This window comes from Alligator sinensis, unplaced genomic scaffold (genome assembly GCF_000455745.1).
Source record: "Alligator sinensis unplaced genomic scaffold, ASM45574v1 scaffold1727_1, whole genome shotgun sequence".
Lineage (NCBI taxonomy): Eukaryota > Metazoa > Chordata > Crocodylia > Alligatoridae > Alligator > Alligator sinensis.
Window position 1 is genome coordinate 74,991 of NW_005843427.1, and position 21,327 is coordinate 96,317.

Consider the following 21,327-nt stretch of genomic DNA (forward strand, 5'->3'; position numbering starts at 1 on the left):
CCAGCATGGGCCAGTCGAGGGTACTCTCTCGTTCGGGCTGGGTCTCTAGCCCCTCACTCTCTCTCAGGGTCCGCCCTCTGGGCCCCTCCACACACAGGGTTACCCACCCGGTGGTGGGAGCTAGGGGTTAAGGCGCCCTGATCCGCCTTTCACCGGGGTGATAACTGGCCTGGCATTTCCTGGGGACTCCCGTGCCACTGAGAGCCCCACCAGGCCACCCACTCCCGGCAGGGTGCAGCTTTAGGTCATGCCCAGGACCAGGAGCCTCCTTACCAACCCCTTGCAGCTCCCCCTTACCTCCGGGTCGTTCTCAGCAGCCCTTCGGCCAGGCGATGTTGCTGCCTGGCTTCCAGCAGCCAAACTGCACTGTTTATATAGGCAGCCCTTACCTCAAAATGGCTGCCCTCGTCAGGCACCTGGAGGCTGCCAGCTCCAGGCCCTTAAAGTGTCAGGCACACAGTGCACTGCCACAGACTGTACCGAGGCCACTTCCAGGATGGCATTCAGTGCTTATCACTGAGTCTGAGTGTTGTTTTGACTCACTGGGTGTCTACATGCGACATTTACTGTGGAGTTGCCTAATTAGATCCACAGTAAGATATCTCAGCATCTACATGTGCAGTGCTATCAGGACTCAGGAAACTAATTAACTACACCATAAATTAGTACTTGTAAAACGTAAGTTTTACAGCAGAGTTTTATACTCTGCAGCAATGCACATGTAGATGCTGACCTGGTAAACTGGGGCACAGGGTTTACTTCATTGTGGGGGTCTATCTGCTGGCTAGCTCCAAACTGGAACAACCTCATGCCCCAGCCAGCCCCTACAAAGCACATTGAGCTAAGTCAGAGCAGCCCCAGGGGCTGGCAGGCTAACTCCCCAGGCCCCCCTCCTCCAACCGAGCTCAGTGTAACGCAGTCCTGGGTGCACGTTCAAACATGGGGCTCAAGAGCAATAAACTCTGCAACATGCATTAGAGTTTATTGCTGTGCATTAGTAGCATGTGTAGATGATGCTAATTACCACCATGATGCTAACTGTCGAGATCTGTTTGCACATGTGTTCACAAATAAGGAATTTATTCCTGGATAATCTTCTCCCAAGTATCATAAAATTTTGTGAATTTCAACTGTTGAAAACTTGAACTTAGTGTTACACTGATCTTCAGTGTGTTTCATTTGCAGTTCTTGAGGGGCATCTTCCACAGGAAAAGGAAACTGGGTACTAAGAGACTGACCTTTGCTTCATGGCTCCAGAAGTCAGAGAACCTGCCTTGTAATTTGTGTCTGAGATCAGCAATCTTGACCACATACTTCTCCAAGCCTTCACTACCTTCAAACCCAGTAGCACTGAGCAGTGACTTCAATGTGGGGAAATGTGCTACACTGCACTGAGAAAATCGCTTTTTTGAAAGAGGCAATTTAATTGTAAAGGCACACAGTGTTGTAAAACTTAGTCATAACGTGGTGCCAACTTGGCATTCTCATGTTCAGCGTATTGAGATATCTCATGTCCACAATGAAGGGAAGGTCTTGCAAACAATCTTCATCTTGCAGTTCAGTCACAGGTTTCCGTTTCTTGCTTATAAATACTTTAGTCTCACAGTCTGAAGACAGGCCAGTACATATGGCAGTTTATAATGAAAGCCAACTTCCTCCAAGAGCTAGTTGCTAATGGTTGAGGGCCTTGGCTCAGGGTTAAAGTTACTGTTTAACTACAATCTCATCACATGATCCATGCTCAGAATTTTTGGCACAAGTTGTTCCCTGATGCAGAACACAACGAAAAATACAAAGCTGGAAGATCTGGATCAAGACTCTGCCTTTTGCACTCAAGTTTCATCACAAATCTCCCCTTCTTATTATGGGAAGTGGCCAGGCTGCTGCAACACTCACTGCCCTTTTCAAGTCCGCACCTAATTTGTTCACAGCACAGCCACACTGTTGAAACTGTTCTCTCCTGTACTTATACGTTCCACTGGCACTAACTCCACAAATTCCTGTTACACTCATACCTTGACTGACATCCCAAATGAACATAGCTAGCTGTGCAATAGGTCACTCTCATCAAAACTTTCACAGAATCATGCAACAGCAGAATTAATAGGGAGGTTGGAATTTGCGCAGTTCAAACCCCTGCTCAGGGCAGGACTGTCCCTGTCAAGTGTCTGAGTAACCTGTTTTTAAAAACATCCAACGATAGGAGATTCCAGCACTGCTGCATTACCTGTTCCAATGCTCAACCATCCTCAGAGAGAACATTTTTCCTAATGTCCAATCTAAATTCCTCTTGCTGTAATTTAAAACAGCTACTCCTTGCCCTAGCCCCTGTACCCATAGTATGAAGATTTTTAGACTTTCTCCTTCCTATAGGCACATTTAAGGTATTTGAAGATTTATAAAATCCCACCTCAGTTCTTTCAGCCTAGCTTCACAAGTCATGCTTTGCAGGCCTCTACTTTTTGTCACTCTGCACTAAACACTTCTTAAATTTGTCCTTCTTACTAGCAATTGGGGGTCAGTGCTGAATTGAGCAGAAGAATTACTCTCCTTGATTTGCAAGCGACACTCCTATTAATACAACTCAGTATGCTACTGGCGTTTTTTTTTTTTTTTTTTTAAAAACAAGAGTGCACTGTTGACTCATCCTATTCAAGTTCATGATCCAGTGACCCTAGGTCCTTCTCTGCAGTACTGCAGCCTAGAGCAGGGGCGGGCAAAATGTGGCTCAGGGGCTGGATGTGGCCCGCCAGGCCATTCTATCCGGCCTGTGGGGCCCCTAGCTAGTTGCTAATGGTTGAGGGCCTTGGCTCAGGGTTAAAGTTACTGTTTAACTACAATCTCATCACATGATCCATGCTCAGAATTTTTGGCACAAGTTGTTCCCTGATGCAGAACACAACGAAAAATACAAAGCTGGAAGATCTGGATCAAGACTCTGCCTTTTGCACTCAAGTTTCATCACAAATCTCCCCTTCTTATTATGGGAAGTGGCCAGGCTGCTGCAACACTCACTGCCCTTTTCAAGTCCGCACCTAATTTGTTCACAGCACAGCCACACTGTTGAAACTGTTCTCTCCTGTACTTATACGTTCCACTGGCACTAACTCCACAAATTCCTGTTACACTCATACCTTGACTGACATCCCAAATGAACATAGCTAGCTGTGCAATAGGTCACTCTCATCAAAACTTTCACAGAATCATGCAACAGCAGAATTAATAGGGAGGTTGGAATTTGCGCAGTTCAAACCCCTGCTCAGGGCAGGACTGTCCCTGTCAAGTGTCTGAGTAACCTGTTTTTAAAAACATCCAACGATAGGAGATTCCAGCACTGCTGCATTACCTGTTCCAATGCTCAACCATCCTCAGAGAGAACATTTTTCCTAATGTCCAATCTAAATTCCTCTTGCTGTAATTTAAAACAGCTACTCCTTGCCCTAGCCCCTGTACCCATAGTATGAAGATTTTTAGACTTTCTCCTTCCTATAGGCACATTTAAGGTATTTGAAGATTTATAAAATCCCACCTCAGTTCTTTCAGCCTAGCTTCACAAGTCATGCTTTGCAGGCCTCTACTTTTTGTCACTCTGCACTAAACACTTCTTAAATTTGTCCTTCTTACTAGCAATTGGGGGTCAGTGCTGAATTGAGCAGAAGAATTACTCTCCTTGATTTGCAAGCGACACTCCTATTAATACAACTCAGTATGCTACTGGCGTTTTTTTTTTTTTTTTTTTAAAAACAAGAGTGCACTGTTGACTCATCCTATTCAAGTTCATGATCCAGTGACCCTAGGTCCTTCTCTGCAGTACTGCAGCCTAGAGCAGGGGCGGGCAAAATGTGGCTCAGGGGCTGGATGTGGCCCGCCAGGCCATTCTATCCGGCCTGTGGGGCCCCTAAAAAATTTAGAAAATTAATGTTTATCTGCCCTGGGCTGCCTGTCATGTGGCTCTCGATGGCTTGCCAAGACTCAGTAAGCGGCCCTCTGCTCAAAATAATTGCCTGCCCCTGGCCTAGAGAGTCCTTTCCCAATCTATATTTGTGCATGTTATGGGACGTCTTGTTGAATTTCACCTGACTGATTGTGGACCATTTCTCCATTCTACCCTGGCCATTCTGGATCCTAGCCCTACAACCCCAGAGTGCCTGCAACTGCACCCAACTTGGTGCCTGTCAATTTGCTACATGTATGCTCAAACCTAATTTACCAAATCAGTAATGAAGATCTGAAAAAATACTGGACCTAGAATTGACCCCTGGGAATTCCACTTGATACCTTCCCCTAACAAGCTACTGAGCCAATGACTGCTCACTGAGGACAATCATCCAAACAGTTGTGCATCCTTACAGTACTTCTGCTTATCTAATTCAGGGGTGGGCAAAATGGAGGTGTGGCCAACAGTTGGATTCTATTTCCCAGCAGCCTCTGCTCGCATGGCTGGGGCTGGTCTTCATGGAGACCCCAGCTGCTACACTGTGACAGCACAAGGCTGGGGTTGCTATAGAGACCAGCCCCAGCCGTACTGGCAGGGGGGGTGGGAGGGGGGGGGGGGGGCACTGGGATCTTGCGGTGGGGGCAACTTCATCTGGGGCTAGGGCAGAGCTGCGATCTGTCTCTTGCATGCTCTGGGCTGGGGCGCATAGGCAATGGATCACAGCTCTGCCCTGGCCCCAGACCAAGTTGCCCCCTGCTTCAAGATCCCAGTGGCTCCGGAGAATCCCCCTGCCCTGCCCCATACCCTGCCAGTGCAGGTTTGGATGATTGTTCTGACAGTGCCGGTCTCCACGGCAACCCCAGTCCTGCACTACCACAGCGCAGCAGCTGGGGTTTCCATGGAGACTGGCCCCAGCCTTGTGGGCAGGGGCTGCTGGGAAACTGAATCCACTGCCAGCCAGATCCGGCCTACGGACTGGACTTTGCCCGCCTCTGGTCTATTTCCTTAGCTTACTAACGGAAGACAGTGTCAAAAGCCTTGCTAAGGTCAAGGTATATCACATCCACAGCTCTCTTCATCCCAGAACCTGTCACTGAAATAAATCAAGTTGATCAAACATGATTTGTTCTTGGTTAATCCATGCTGGGTGTTTTAGATCACTTTACTATTTCTAAGCACCTGGAGGAAAGCAAAGTCCTCTTCCTTCCCTTTCTTAAAAGGCGGGCTCTGTATTAGCGCTTTTCTAGTCATCTTGGACCTCACCTAGTTTCCCTGAACCCTTAAAAACGATAGGCAATGGATCTAAAATTAAATCTCAGCCAATTTCTTTTGTACTGGCAGGGCATGTGGTAGGGAAGGGGGCCACTCTGGAGCCACTGGGATCTTGCGGCAACTTGATCTGGGGCCAGGGCAGAGCTGCAATCTGTCTCTTGCATGCTCTGGGCAGGGGTGCATAGGCAATGGATCACAAAACTTCAAATTTTGATTCAAAACTTACAATTTTGTAAGTTGATGTACTCTAGGGTGCATCAACTTTAGCTTTGCCAGCTTTAAAACATGTAGCTTCTCCACATAATCCCTAACCAAGGGGTGGGCAATTATTTGGGCCCAAGGGCCACATAAGAAGTTTTGATGAACTGTTATGGACTGGGTCAGCACCACCCCTCTCCCATCCCCCCATCTTCCTCCCCTCCAACTCATCAAAACTCCTATGGGGCTTGGGGCAGGCAAGAAGCAGTGCTTGGGAGCAGGATGAGTGGGCAAGGCCAAGATCATGTGGCTAGGTCATGGGGCAGTGATAGCCTGGGGCCAGGGCTAAGCCAAGATCCGCTCCCTGCATACTCTGTCCTGTGGGGGAAGGAGAGGTGTGCATGGGGGGAGAGGCGTGGCTGTCTGAGCGCTAGGTCCCGGAAGCCAGTCGAGGGCGAGGAAAGAACGCGGGAGGCAGCAGAGTTGATCCCACCGGTGCGATCTGTGGCTGCCCCAACGGAGCTCTGCATGGGGCCGAGCCCCACCCGGGGCAGCCCATACTGTGCTCCCACCCACCAGCCCAATCAGCACACAGCTTCTGGTGGGGCTGTTCCCAGTGCAGCTGCAGCCAGCCAGGTGCTGCTATGGCTCCAACCAGCCAGGTGCTGCTATAGCTCCCCTCACCTCCAGCTGAAGCTGCCCAACTGAAGCTTACCCGCAGTGCAGCACGGGCCACCCCTCGAGCTGAGGGGAGTGGAGCAGCACCCAGCTTGCTGTAGCTGCACTGGGAACACCTCTGCCAGAAGCCGTGTGCGCTGGCTGGGGCCTGGGCCGATGGGGCTGTTCTGCTCCCCTTACCTCCATTTGTGGCTCCTCCTCCTGCTTCTGACCCTGCTGCGCTGCTTTGAGCGGGTGGGGGGGAGAGATGGAGAGGGGGTTGCACAGTTGGGCAGCTCCTGCCTCAGTGTGCTGGGCTCCAGCTCCCAGCCGCCTTCCACCCAAATCCATCTGCCCTTTTTTCTTTGCACTGGGCTAGTTTGTTCCGGAGCCCTTAATAAGGCTTCCTTAAAAAGCAGACAAGCTCCTTTGGATGCCTTTTCCTCTCCGACTTGCTTTGCAGGGGATCCTGCCTACCCAGTTCTCTAGCTTTGTTTGTTTGCTTTTCTGAAGTCCGGTGTCTTTATGTTTGACCCCTCTCCCACAACCCTAAGTGTAAGTTAAGCTACATAACTCCTTAAAATGCACATAAATTAGCTTATTTCCCTCCTTAGCAAACTGACTAACACTTTTTTTTTTTTTTTTAGTAAAAGCTATACTTGGTCACAATTATTTTATGGGTAGCAACCAACTAGAATTATTCTCTCTATAGGACAAGAAAAAGCACATGTGCAAAAACAACAACAGATTTAAATCAAGGTTTCTTTCTTATTGCTCTAAATCACTTATTTTTCATTTAAAATAACTAATTTAAGTGTATACAATGTGGACACAGGATTTCGATGATGCCTACAAGTATAGGAAAAGCAAGAAGATATTCACTAATCAAAAGGACGGTTGCTAGAACCAGTAGGCAACATTTTCTGGAACATCAAATAAAATATCAAGGATATATTAAATGAATTATGAGAGAGCGAGTGTGTGAGAGCATCTTCCCACGCCCCCTAAACCAAATATAGAATCCTCTAAGGTCTAGATTTTTTTTGCTTGGATCTCACCTACTCTTCTTGCCAAAGCAACAGCCACCAAGAAAGCAGTTGCCCTAAAAAACAAACCAATAAGCAACAAATAAACAGTGGAGCAGGATGCTTTGGGTTTGAACCTATCAAGGATGTGAATAACAAGAAGTGGGATCACTCACATGATGGAACATTATGGTCAGGGCCTTAAGAAACCTTGGTCTCACAACTGTTAAGTGACAGAAAACTGATCAATTTTCCAGCACAGGATGGTTGGCTGATAAGGCAGCCAGATGCACCTTAACTGAGCTCCAGGTAGATCACTATGCTTCAGTTCCAGAAGGCAGTCCAGGATGAGGCTGGTATGAAAGGTTGATAAAGGAAGAGATCTCACACACCAGAACATCAGTATACACCTAGCTAGGTAAGTCTTCTTAAATTTATCCTTTTCTAGTACGAATGAAGGAATTGAGAAGAAAAAAGTAGGTTCATTCTTCTGCCAAGAGCCAAATGACACCTGAACCTCACAGCACAGATATGTCAATTCAGATGGAACAGCCTCCCTTCTAAGTGAGTTGGTCCAGGAGTGGCAGGACTGCCTTGGATCGGTTCATCCACCAGGATCTGAAGCAGGGTAGGCAACGTTTTTTGGCTGGAGTGCCGAAAAAACTACAATCTCTAACTTGGAAGATGCTGGAGTGCCGACATGCTGGAGCTCAGAGCAGCTGTTTGCAGCCTCCCAGCTGCAGCCGGCCCATGGAGCCCGGTCTGCTTGCAGCAGGGCTTGCAGACTTCCAGCTGTCAGCTGGGAGCAGCCTGGGCTCCGTGACTGGCAGCAGCTGCTTAGAGCCCGGGCTGGTGGTGGTGGGCCAAGCAAAATGGCCTTGCGTGCTATGCTCGGCACGTGTGCTGGGGCTTGCTGACCCCCGATATAAAGGAACATCTTGAAAGTGGAATTACTTTGGCCACATTGGAGCCAGCAAGATCAACTGTGCAGAGTCCATCTTGCCTCACATGGTACTCACAAAAAAATAGAGATATGAACAGAAAAATATAAAAATCTTCCTGATTGTGAAATAAGCAAGACAGACCATGAGCTTAGGGTGATGCCCCATACAGTGCTAAAGGACCTGTGTTTCTTGTTCTAAGACAGAATGTACTTTGGACATTGTCAGACCTGAATAACAAAGTCTTCTGCTTCCTTGTTTACTGCAGTTGTTGTAGTGGCATGGTCCATCACGCAATGCCGAGGATATCATGTAAGAGTACCTGGCATGCTCTACATACCATCTCAAGTGCTGATATATTTGTCTGAGGTTTTTTTTTCTCCTCTGAAGACCAGAACAACTTGCACTCCGAGGTCACTGGTATGCACTCTCCACCCTTGCAGGGAAGTGTTTGCCATGAGGGTCACTGAAAGCTGGCAGGGGAGAAACTGGGCACCCCCTGCATACATTGGATAATTCCTTAGATCAGGGACAGTCAAGTGGCATGAGTAGCCTCTGCATGTGAAATGTGGCAGAACGGGGAGACTGGGAAAACAGACAATACGGCAGCGGACAGGGCAGGGACTAGAAGACAGAACGGCAAAAATCAGGCAGGGTGCATAAAGCAGAGCAGTAGATTGGGTAGGTAGGTAGATTCCGTCTCCATGGGGCCTGCAGGGGACTTTTACCTACCAAATGCATTCCTAGTATATGGTATCAGATTCTCAATACATGCCAAAAAAACACTCAAATATAGATGCTGTATTGTGCCAACAGGGCTTGGTGTTAAGACTATATTGGACTTGGTGGAACAAAGTTCCAGCTAGTCAACAGTTTAACCTTTTTTGGATTCCTTTTCCTGTTGGATGCTGAAAATGTCCTTTGCCTTCTTGTTAACCATGGCAATAGCAAAACAGGAAGGTGTGGAAAGTGTAAAAATAAGTCAGCACCCTAGAGGAATTTGGTACCATTTGTCCATGTTGTGTGAGGGTGTGTGAGAAGTAGTAGGCATCTGCCAGAAATCTTTGCTGAAACCATAATGACCTTGCTTATGGGGAAGACCACCTTACTGAGAACAGGTTGTTGCAATATAGCCAACTGTCTGTGGGAAGGCCCACAAACTTCTTTATCTGGGCAATCCATCTTTTGAAGTCTACAAAGCCTATTGTACACCTAGGTGCCAAAATTAGGATTACAGCCTTGTCTGGAAGGAAGAGGAGAACAGACTAATATCAGGCTGTTGGCCAGCTCCAGGGAGTTCTGACCTGGACAATTAGGGACTTCTGTGGAGGGAGTGTCTATTAAAAATCAAAGCTTTGGAGTGTGAGTGAGCCTCATCAACATGATCTGCCAACTCCCGAATAGGAAACCCAGGCTCTGAACAGCCACATCAGAAAGGCAGAGAAACATCCATGAAGCCAATGGACCAGAAAACCAGGGGATTTGTGGAGACACCCCAGGAGTCCAGTGGGCCTTCCTTGAAGGAAGTCCCACAACTACAGTAGGACTGAATGTGTATGTGAAGTTGTGGACATCTTCAGAGTGGAAAGAAGAGTTCAACAAGAATTCTCTACTGGTCGGGCTGACCAACATAAAACAAGGGACAAGTACCTGAGTGGTGCTACTGCTGGAAGGCCCAACAGATCTGTGGTTAGTGCTGCTAGGATTAGTAAGAGTACACAATCTTTCAGTTCTGCCTAAGGTGCCAACTTGCTCAGAGCTGTGAAGCACCCTGACATTGAAGGAAACGGAGGAACAGTCAAATAAGGTGGGGTAGCCAGAGATGGTTGAGAGTAACTGAGGTACTGGGTACTGAAGCTATAGATTTACGGTAGGTGTACAACTGAAGGCAAACCTCAGTGTTACCTAGGTGTTTGTCTTCATTTTCTGAACACTGCTTAAGGGGCTTCATAGAGCCAGGGTTTGTGCTGATATGGTGCAGTGCTTTATCTGTAGCCCTGTATGGACTCTGTCTTGTTGGAGAGTGAACAAGAACATGGAGCCCCAGGATAGGGAACTCCCTCTGGAATTATCCTGAACTCTGTGCTCAGTAGACAACTTATGTGGTACAGATGAGGAAGATGAGTCTCTTCAACATACAAGTTGTGTTTTTCAGGGTTCTGATGCAACGGTTCAGATCAGCAACTTCCCCCATGGCACTTACCCACAGGGTAAACCTTGAGCCTGACCTTATGCTCCTTTCCAGTCTAGAAAGGGAAGAGTTTATAAACAGACCGTTTCTGAAGATACCAGATTCCCCTAGACAATAAAGGCAATTAGTGTGCTCATCTGGATGGAAAGCACTTTAGGCCCAGACATCTAGGAAAACCCATGACAATCGGTGAGAAAAGGAAAGGGATGGGGAAAGAAAGAAGAGAGGCTTGAAGATGCAAGGGAGAACAATGGAGGTTCATGGAACATGAGGAAGGGCATGGAACAGGCATGTGGGTACAGGTATTACTAGAGCAAAACAGTCCCTGAGCTGAAGGGCTTACGGCACTAGTATGCCCAGTAAGGAACGTGTGTATGGGCAAACACTTGAGGGATAACCTGCTTTCCACTTTCTACCCTGTGGCATGACTCAAGTGGGTGCACTAGTGATCATTTTAGGCCTCAAAAATCTAATAAATTCTGTTAATACTACATGGATTTTTGCTACTAAACTTAATCATTAGCATTTTGCTTTGCCTGTTCAACTTAGGTTCTATGTATTGCCAAACAGTAGACTACATAAAATAAATAACGCTAGACTTTTCTATGTTTCCCCCCTATAATGCTGAGTAATACTATTTAGGTTTTATTTATGAACATGTAAGAGGCAGTACAGATATCAGACTGTGTATAGAAGAGATAGCCATTATTTGTAGGAAGTTGGTTGATCATTGTTAATCTAAACCTTGAGGTAGTTATTGATAGTAATGAATGCATCATGTCTTCCTAATTTTTAGTAGTAAAAATATGATGTTTAAATTGTTCAAGTCAAATCCATGAAACTCACACTATTTTTAATTGTATTAAAAAAAAAAAAAAAAATCAAAGATGATGCTGTTGGTACACAAAAATACTGCCTGCTATTGCTGACCAATACCATCTCATAGTTTCCTTGTGTCCCCCTTGCAGTCTGCCTGCATATACCTTTTGAGAGCTTATAAAAGAAACATTCTTTTTTATATAGTTGTATCACAATAAGAACTTAGTCCATGACTAAGGATCTATGACTAGTATTACCATATGCACCTATATCATATGCATATGGTAATACAAATAATCATGTATAGATTATTTTTACAAGCAAAATAATTATCCACCCAGTTAAACAATCCTTACGTTAAAAAAAAAATAGTAGTGTATTCCTTGTACAGTTTATCTACACACTTGTCTTCTGTTCTTAGAAGAAAGTGTCTACATGACAATTTGCAACCTAATTGAACATATATTAAAAAGTTACCTTATAAGGGGAAATATGAGTGTCTGAAGGAAAGGCCAACATTCCCATCACTTGTCGGACCTCATCCAACTGACTTCCTTCAGCCTGACTGAAATGCTTTCTTGCATGTCTGGAATACAGAAATTAGAATACTTAGACAAATATAAGCTCATTTGAATGGATTAATTTTACTGAAAGAAATTCATTTGCGTAATCAGTACGAAGGATCTTTTGAAAAAAAAGAAGGCTCAACTATAGATTATGCACTCAAAGCACAAAACCCAGAGATGATATTGCATTTAAAAAGTCTTGAAAATACATTCTAAGGATTTGAATGGAAGAACAGTTTTAATCCTTGAGAGTTTATCTCAGTATTTCTTAGGTTTCTAATTTTAAGATGCAAAAAGTAAATAAATTACAAACGTAGATTAAGGCATGCACTCTATTACAAAAATAGACAGTGCTAATATCAGTTACACAAACCCAGGAATTCCTTCCATTCCCTTTCAGTATAACAGCCTAGATGTATAGAAAATACCTGGCACACAAATGTAAAGATGAGAAGAGGGAGGAGAGCTAAGAATGGTAGCCAAAAATTTCATGTAATAAAACGTAAAGTAGCAAACTGGTAACAAAACACACATGGTTTGCTGAGAACAGACTTGGCTATCAAGAGAACCTCATATTCACATCTAAAGAGTATGTTTTGAATTTTGTTTTTTTCTTCTCAGATACAAGTCAAACACAGCACTTCAAGTAGAAATGTAATGAATTGCATATTAAATAGTGTGAAGTTAGTCAGCCTTTAATAGGAACAGAATTATTCCATGCTTCCTCAATGTTAGCCATTAAAAAAATCCCACAGAAATTCATTCTGGAGATTTATTATAAACTATATTATGTTTAAAAAAATACTAAGAGCCTAGCATTTGGAATCTGAGCATAGGAACTGCCATTTACTCTGGCAGACTATATTATATCCATCTTGCTCAGTATTCTGTGTTGCACAATGGCAGAGAGTGGATACGGAAAGGAAGAGTGAACAGGGTCTCCCCCCCACCAACACGCACACTGTTCCTCTCTCACTAGCAGCCTCTAGCATTTAAGGTCTAGGAAATTCTGATTCAGAGCTGTACCCCTAACTCCCATGCTCAATTGCTATGGATGCACCTTTCCTCCAAGAATCTGTCCAATCCCTTTTTGAATCTGATTAAACTGTCAGCTTCCACAATGTCTTGTGGCAATGAGTTCCAAGCTTTAATTACACACTGTGAAAAAGCTTCCTGTTAGTTTTAAAATTACTACCTAACAGTCATTTTATGACCCCTAGTTCTTGTATGGTGGAGAGAGTAAATAACTCCCCTCCTCTTCGCCATTTAGTATTTTGGAAACCTCTATGCGCCCCCGCCCCCTCCAAGCATCTGCTTTCTAAACTGAATAGGTCTAGCCTCTTGAACTGCGAACTCTCTAGACCATCTTTTCTGTATCTATAGTAGCCAAATGATTTACTGAAAGAAAAACTAAAATATTATTATTTAAAAAAAAAACAAAACACATAAAACCTTGAGAAATGTAACATTTAAAAACCAATGATATAATGTAAAAGTTTACTAAAGGCTAGCCAATATTTTAAGAACACTGGATCAAGGGTTGCTGAGAAAAGGTGTTATTATTACTCAGTCTAGGGCAGCCTGTGTCAAGTGCCATGTTTTCCATACTGAAATTCTAAAACCAATCAAAACCCACAGCATTATAATTATGAGATGATACACAGTAGTATCACCCCCCAGTTTTTAACAGATAAGGATGAACCTAGTTGAGCACTTCCACAAAAACAACACAAAATTTGCAGTCACACACAAATGCGCTCTAAGCACACGAACCAGGAGTCAGAAAACCTGTATTTGATTCTTGCCTTTACCTTACTGTACAACTACGGAATATCACTTCAGTGTCCAACGTTTCCAAAACACAAACCACTTCCACAAATAAATGGCATTCCTCAAATCATCATCTCTTGGGCTGAATTCAAACAGAGCTTTGGGAAAGTTATTTTTAAACATAACTTTGTAAGACGCTGCATTAGCTTGGCTCTGGCCAGACCACTGGTACCATGAGAACAGTCGCTATCAGTTTCTGTACTCCCACTTCCTTCCCTAGCCCAAACCAGGAAATACATGGAAGCTGCGTGGACAAATTGTTTCTAACCAGCTTCTTATAGTGAATGCATAATTTTAGAAAGGAAAATATTGTTTTCCAAGTACTGACAGTGTTAGAGGAGCAGCAAAACTACTCTGACAACTTGAGAAAGGGGATCAGGCAATCTGAATACATTACAAGGCAATCAGGAGCGCCTGGATGCAGCACTGCAGGGGCAGCTGGCACAAAGCACAAATTCAGACTCAGTAGCCACAGTACGAAAGAAAAAAGTTTGACTTGGAAGTGAGCAGCATTTTAAAGCTATTGATAAAACTAAATATTTTTTGTTCTAAGTGATGGAGTCAGGAGAAAATGGCAGAGTGCACCAACCATCTCGAAAAAACTGCATTATGGCTTTTTATTCTCAACTGACTTTTAGTGCGAGCATTCCAACAAAATATAACTCACTGACATACAGGAAGAATACTGTGCGAGGCAAACCGGCAGGGATCTCGGGTAACTGTCCCAGTTCAGTGCACATGCACAAGCGAACCAGAATAAATGCCTTTGTTGGGTTTGGTGGCTCTTCTATATACCAGGGAATATGCAATGGATCTTTCAGAGAGCCAATAGCACAGTAATGCTCCCACATCGGCTTGTTAGTTTAACTTAAGCGGCAAGTATAAAAACTATTTCAGATTGTAGTATACAAGATCAAGTAGATGGAAGACCCCTCTCACTCCTGTGTCTCTATTACAGGATCAAGATACAATGACTAGCTCATTCAGAAACTAATCTTGTCTCTCTAGCTTCCTGCTATTTTTTTTTTTAAGTCTTTCCTTCTCCCCACAACCTCTCTCCCCCTTTCCCTGCCATGCTCATAAGCCTCCAACAGCTAAGGATGAACCTCTCTATTCAGCCAGCCAAAAATGGGAGGCAAGAAATAGGTGCAGTACAGTACTTGTAAGATGAGAACCAAGGCTATTACTCCACAGCAGTACAACCCCCCTGGGCCAGTCCTGGAAACCTCCCAAATTAATTCATCCTGCAATGTGTTATCTTCCCTCCACTGTCTCTTAACAACTTTGTGTTTTGCCTTCTCTACCATTAGAAGTTCAGCTGCTCTGCCCCATCCACACATTGCCATCTGAGTTCTACAAGAATGTAAAATACGAGATTTGTTTCACTGTCTTTCTCCAATTCTTAATGGAAGAAAAAGCAAAACAGGATATATCTTCATTCTATGAAATCTAATAGAGAAGACTGCAACAGGCTCCTGAACAATATTTAAACTTAAGTCTAAAAATAAAACTATTTGGGTTACTCAGATGGCCCAAGCAACATCAACACTACGTGCCCTCAATTATTACAGATGGCCAGTTTGCATCTAAACTACTGTATTTCATGGTGTATATGTTGACATGGTGTATAGGTCAACCCCCGGGCTTTCTAGTCTGAAAGGTAAGGATATTCATAGGCACGGTGTATAAGTTGGGGTCAGGCTCGGCACTCTGCTGGTGTGACCCTATCCCCTGCAAGTGGCGCTGCTGGTGCTCACAGGGGATAGGGCCACTGTGAGCGGCGCTGCCGAACACCAAGCCCAGTGCCATTCACAGGGGATGAGGCTGCACTAGCCAAGAGCTGAGCCCAACCCCATCCGCTGGGAGCAGCGCTGGGCTTGGCATTTGGCAGCATCGCTCGCCAGGCTCAGCTAACACGGCCCCATCCCCTGTTAGTGGTTCCATCAGCGCTGCTCGCAGGGGATGGGGCCGCGCCAGCCAAGCGTCGAGCCCAGCCTTGTCCCTGATTTTTTGATGTGGCATGGTGTATAAGTCGAGTTTTGAAGCCCAATTTGTGCGTCCTAAAAGTCAAACTCGACTTGTATACTGTGAAATACGGTACTTCAAATGAAACCTACACCTAGCCTACTACAAACTTAAACGACAACTGTCTCCTACAACTGAAGTAACGATACCCAACATATTTTCTTGGCCTCACTGCAGCCAATGGGAGTTTTTCCACTGACACTGCTGGAGTCAGAATTTCCCTCAGCATCTAAGATTAAAAGTAAAACACCCAAAGATTATGCACTGGTTACTCTCTCAGACTCTCTAAAGTGACACTGCAGACATCAGGGAAATATCACATTTGATTTGCTCATGCTATGAAAACTCACATACCTAAGAACATTTCTTTTACTGACAGACCAAAGTTTTACTACCATTAACAGAAGTATGTCAAATACCACTATGAGCTATGAGTTTGTCTTGTGCATCTTCACTAAAATTACCAGTTAAATTCTCATTGAAGATCAGATAACTGACAGAAAGAGTAGTTTGATTTTTCAAATCCCAAAATTAATAAATTAACTTCTAATCTGCCTTTAAAGTTGACCTATTTATGATGAAGTTGTAAATGTAGAGTGTACTTGACAAAACCAGAACCCATTTACCCAAGAAGTCAAATAAAATACATATTTGAGATCCTAAAATGTTTTACATTCATTCTTCTGACTATGCTGCTGCACCATACACCATTAAAAGCGATTTACAAGCCACATGGAATTCTACCTACATGATTGAATGTATTCGCCAGGAAGTAGCAATAATTGAACAGAGAATGTAAAGTGTTATCAGGGAGGATGTGTTCGTGTTCTTTATTGTGCTCAACGGACCATACTAGAACACCTTCCTTATCTTGAGCACTTCTATGACTGCTAGCAAAGTTCCCCTGAAAAGCACTCTGAAGTTATTCTACTTATCCCCTCCTGCTCAAAGAGAGATAAAATGAGGAAAACCAAGACCCAGACTAGACCAACTGCTGGAAAGGCAAGGTCAAGAAATGCATTTGTTTCCTTTCTCTCTTTGTCTAGATGGTACTGGCGCTCATTAACTAAGATATGCCCTCTCTTCTCCCACATCCTCCCCCAAATGATCTACTTGAACACTAAAAAGTTCTGATAAACTTCGGACTCAAGTCTTCCATGATTAGCCATCATTGCCAAGCAACTTGCTACATCTTTTGCATACTGCCACAAAGGAAAACTTAGAGTGTAATTAAAAGAGCACTTTCAACTTAAGTGTAAAAATCTTACAAAAGACAAAGTCTGAAATTAATGTCAACAATACATCCCTAATTCATGGTTTTTGCAGCAGGTTTTGCTTTGAAAGACTAGTGGGAGGGGAGAAGACTGCAAATTAAAAGCACAGTATATTAGCCTAAAATTTGATTTTTCTACCTTTGTGTGCGTCACAAACTTAACATAAAACAAATAGTTCTTGTATGTTCTTGAAGCTTGGTCTCTCAAGACTCCTTTGATGCTCTATTTTAGAATAACTAAGTGTGTACCCAACATATTCTAAAAAGCTTCAGAAATTCAAACATTGTTATTAAATAAGATATATATTTTAAAGCTCACACAAATTGTATCCTAAAAGCAATATGTCACTTTCGAGGTTCTCAGCAGGCAGTAAAGCAAAGCTTTCAAACTTATTTAAACACCAGCTGCGTTTCAACAAAATGTCAGCTCTCCGAGTTCCACTCAGACAGGAAATGACTTGGTAAACAGCCTCTTTCTCTGCTTTCTAATGGATGCCTGACCTATTTATTGCACCATGGACATAATACTGAAAGAATCCTGCTGCAGGCACTTAATAAAAGCAAGCTAATAAAAACAGAAGTTGAGATGGTGTGCTAGAAGTGAGAACTGTGTTACCTTCCAAAAAACGCTGGTTTCCAATAAAGGTTTGTTAGCTGTCAATAAATCTGGTTTAAACTAGGCAGAAAAATGTTTAAAAATTCACTAATCGCCAAAGAGTATTTCCTAATGCATCTATCTTTGGGGGATAGCAGTATAAATGTTGAACAAATGCACACAGCTATGAGTGAATCAATGCTGTCAAAGGCAATGAATTAGACATAAAAAGGCATTTTGCAGTTCCCTTTTACCTTATGGCAGGATATAAAAACCAACTGAGCTAGCACTATTACAAATGGAAAAGTTTTAATTGCCAGATGCATCTAAGGAAATTTGCTTTATATATATATAAACACCAACACAATTTGCTTCTGAAAAAACTAATACGATTATTTAAAACATGCATGTAGTCCACCTACAGAACAAATTAAGGTTAAACATCAATTTATAGATTGACTTTGCAATATAGGAAGTCTTAAAAAGAATGCCATCTACTTATAATAAAAGGGTGGAATTACTTGCAATCCCTTCTAGTGGGAAGAAAATGAAAAACCCATAAGCTGATTTTGTAGGGTATTTATTGTTAGGCAATGAGGGAAAAGGAAAACTGATTTTACAATAGTGGAAAATAATGGACTTTCTAATCAAAATCTTATGCATTCATTTAAGAAAGCTGGGCATAGAAGTAGCACTCAAGCTGGCCATCATCAGGTGATACTACTCATAGAATAATGGTGCCTAACACAGTATCTTCCCAAGCATGAAGTGCAGTACATACCCTACCCCCTCAAAAAAAGGCAGTAACAGCCACAACAAATAAGTAATGGTTATGACATTGCAAGCTGATGTCTGGTGAGCGTCTTAGGACACCTAAACATGTCTAGATGTCTGCTCTGATGCATGCGTTGGAGCAGACTCTGCCGGAGCATGTTAATTATATGCGCTCCAGCAGCCATGTCATGTCTATTCAGCGTCCCCATACTTCAAAATTGTGACAGGGGTGCTTGAACTAAAGCTCTTTGAATGAGCTTTAGTTCAAGTGTCCCCCACCACCATTTTGAAGCATGGGATGGTGAATACGTGTGATGCTGCAGGTGCTTTAAAGCGGCTCTTGGAGACTCTTTAATTAAAGCGGACCCCTCGGGGAGCACATGGGGATAGGAGAGTTTTTTTATTTAGCCAGAAAGCAGGGCAGCACCTTAGACAGTACTGTAGCAAGGGTGGTACCAGCAGTGCACTGCCACAGGGCACTCTTACGCCGCTCCAATGCTATTGCAGCAGAAACCATACTGCCCCTGTATGCCAGTCACTCAGCCATGGATGGTGCTGACCTTAGAGAATAACTCATAGATTCATAGATTGTAGAGTTGGAAGGGACCACAATGGATCATCGTGTCTGACCCCTTGCCCCTGGCAGGAAAGGGAACTGAGGTCAGATGACCCCTGCCAGGTGACCATCTAGCCTCCTCTTGAAGACCTCCAAGCTAGGTGATAGCACCACCTCTCTTGGAAGCCCATTCCAGATCCTGGCCACCCTTACTGTGAAAAATGTCTTCCTAATATCTAACCTAAATCCACTCTCAACTAGTTTACACCCGTTATTCCTAGTCACGCCCTGGGGCGCCTTAGTAAACAACGCTTCCCCTATTCCCCGTTGACCTCCCCTAATACATTTATAGGCGGCCACAAGATCTTCCCTCAGCCGTCTCTTGTGAAGGCTGAAGAGATTCAGCTCTCTCAACCTCGCCCCGTAGGATCTATCACGAAGGCCAGTAATCATGCGAGAGGCCCTCCTCTGGACCCTCTCGAGATTCCCCGTGTCCCTCTTGAAGTGCGGTGCCCAGAACTGGACATAGTACTCTAACTGCGGCATGACCAGGGCCGCATAGAGGGGGAGCATCACCTCCTTTGTTCTATTCAGAACAGAGAACTCATTCAGAGAAGCCTCACTTCAGACAGAGCTAGTTAGAGCATGTTAATCTAATTTTTAGTTCCCAGTAACTTTTTCTAACCTTACCATTTCAGCTGCATGGTCATGTGATTTGCATGACTGATTACTTCTAGCCTTCTGTTTGTATTGGTTTTACATTTATTTCCTCTTTCTTATTTACTTTCCAGATGTTCTATTTCCTGGGGAGTGGGGAGCAAGATGGGGAGCAGGGACAATTGGTACAGAAATAGTTGAGCTGGAAACGGTGAATTAAATCACTGGAGTGACAAAACCAGTGGAACCAGATTAGAAAGGAGACTTTGTAGTGAAACCCTCAAGTAAAAGAATCAACTGCCAAGAAACAGGTAGCCTTTAAAAAATGGCAGGCCAGAACTTGAACAATGGTAAGGTTACATACAAGCAGGCAAAAACCAAAAAAGTCCAAAAGATGGGAAATGGTAGATAAAAATCTAGCCAGTAAAATTATAACAAGCTAATGAAAGGGAGACCATCTAAAACTCATCAAGGCAAAAAGAGAAAGGCTAGGGACAGAAGTTGCACAACTGGTTTAAGCAATCAGAAACTAGTTGAAACCTGTAACAGAACAGAAGTTCAGTGCACATAAACCAGTTTTAAAATGGCCGAAACCAGTTTGAGATAAACCTGGTTGAATGTAGTATCAGACTTAACTGATTTAGCTCAAACTAGTTTATGTGATGTCTGTCCCAGAACCCTTGCTGATTTAAGATAAATCAGACTCCCCCAGCATGCCATTTTCAAACTGGTTTATGTGCACCGAACATCTGTTCTGTTACAGGTTTAAACCAGTTTGTGTGTAATGACTGGTCCTAGCTGCAGAGAAGGGTTGGGGGGGGCGGGGAAGCAGTGATGACCAACCCTGCAGAGTCTTGCTTCTGTAATCCCAGACTCAAAATCCCAGAGACCTCGGTGACAGCAGGAAGAAATAGTGAACACACAGCCTATGCCGGGTACATGCCAAAGAGCCGTGCTCTAGCACCGCCCACCCCCGACCCCCTCCCCGCCCCAGCTTCTGGCCTGAGCCACTGCAGATATGTAGCTGCATTTCCTGAAACAAAAAGTGAATGTGTGTCCAGTTGTTTCTCAGTTCAATCTCTGCAGTTTAGATTAACCTGCAAAGACTGAATTAATTCAGCCTTAGACTTTTTGACTGTCTGCTCTTAGCCTAAATGACAAGGGAAAATGGTAGAAATGAACAAGGTATATTCCAAACTAATTGTAAATTGATTTATAGTTTGAAGCAATACATTGAAAGTGATGAAGAAAGCCCAAAGAAGGAACTAAGCGATGCAAGCTGATTCAGGACATGGCAGATCACATAGAGGAGGAGGATATTGCAGAAGCACTTGGGGAAAAAAAAAAAAAGTAAAAAAGGGAAGACATCTTGGTTAGAGAAAGTGCAGGTAGATGCCTTATATTGTTGGGACTAGGACACATCAAGTGTCTTACGAAAGAAAAAAAAAAATCACCAAATGAGCAGCGTAATATCTTCACATTGCCTATTTAAAAAAATTATATAAAAAGGAAAACACTACAGTTGTGCTGACTCGATAATTCTAATTAAGTGGATGTGGCAGTTGGTGAAACTTCTCAATAATCTCCTTCCCAAAGGCTATAATCACATGATAGGTGAGCTTGTGTTGTAGTTTGTGCTAGAGCAAGGGATAAGACTGTTTTATCTCAGCCATGCATGATAAAGTGACCTCTATAATCAAAACTAAATAGGGCTACAATAGAGATTTTTTCAGTAAGCTTTGGCTTATATCAGAATCTGTGTTGAATCCATTTCTATTTGTGGTCATCATGGACACGGTATGTAAGACTGTACAAAAGGGAGCCACTGTTCATTAATGACTAACTGATACATGTAAAAAAATCATAATGTCCAATTTATCAACTCTGAACATACTTTGCACAGGTTAAACTGAGTGAGTCATGGTTAAAGTCTATGCTATGTAAGCAAACAAATGGTCCCAAAAGAAAAAGTATCACAGGAAATAAACTTGGTGTGAGATTTGGGGGGGGG

The 21,327-nt window shown here is 43.6% G+C and overlaps 1 protein-coding gene across 4 annotated transcripts in view; it reads right to left on the bottom strand.

Annotated features, from left to right (window-relative positions):
* MAEA (macrophage erythroblast attacher) overlaps positions 1 to 21,327 on the bottom strand; it is a 79,036-nt gene that overhangs the window by 11,536 nt on the left and 46,173 nt on the right. For all 4 annotated transcript variants that reach the window (XM_006038667.3, XM_025195200.1, XM_025195199.1 and 1 more), the window contains one exon: positions 11,518 to 11,626. In XM_006038667.3, the coding sequence (XP_006038729.1) occupies positions 11,518 to 11,626 (109 nt within the window). The remainder of the gene's footprint in view (positions 1 to 11,517; positions 11,627 to 21,327) is intronic.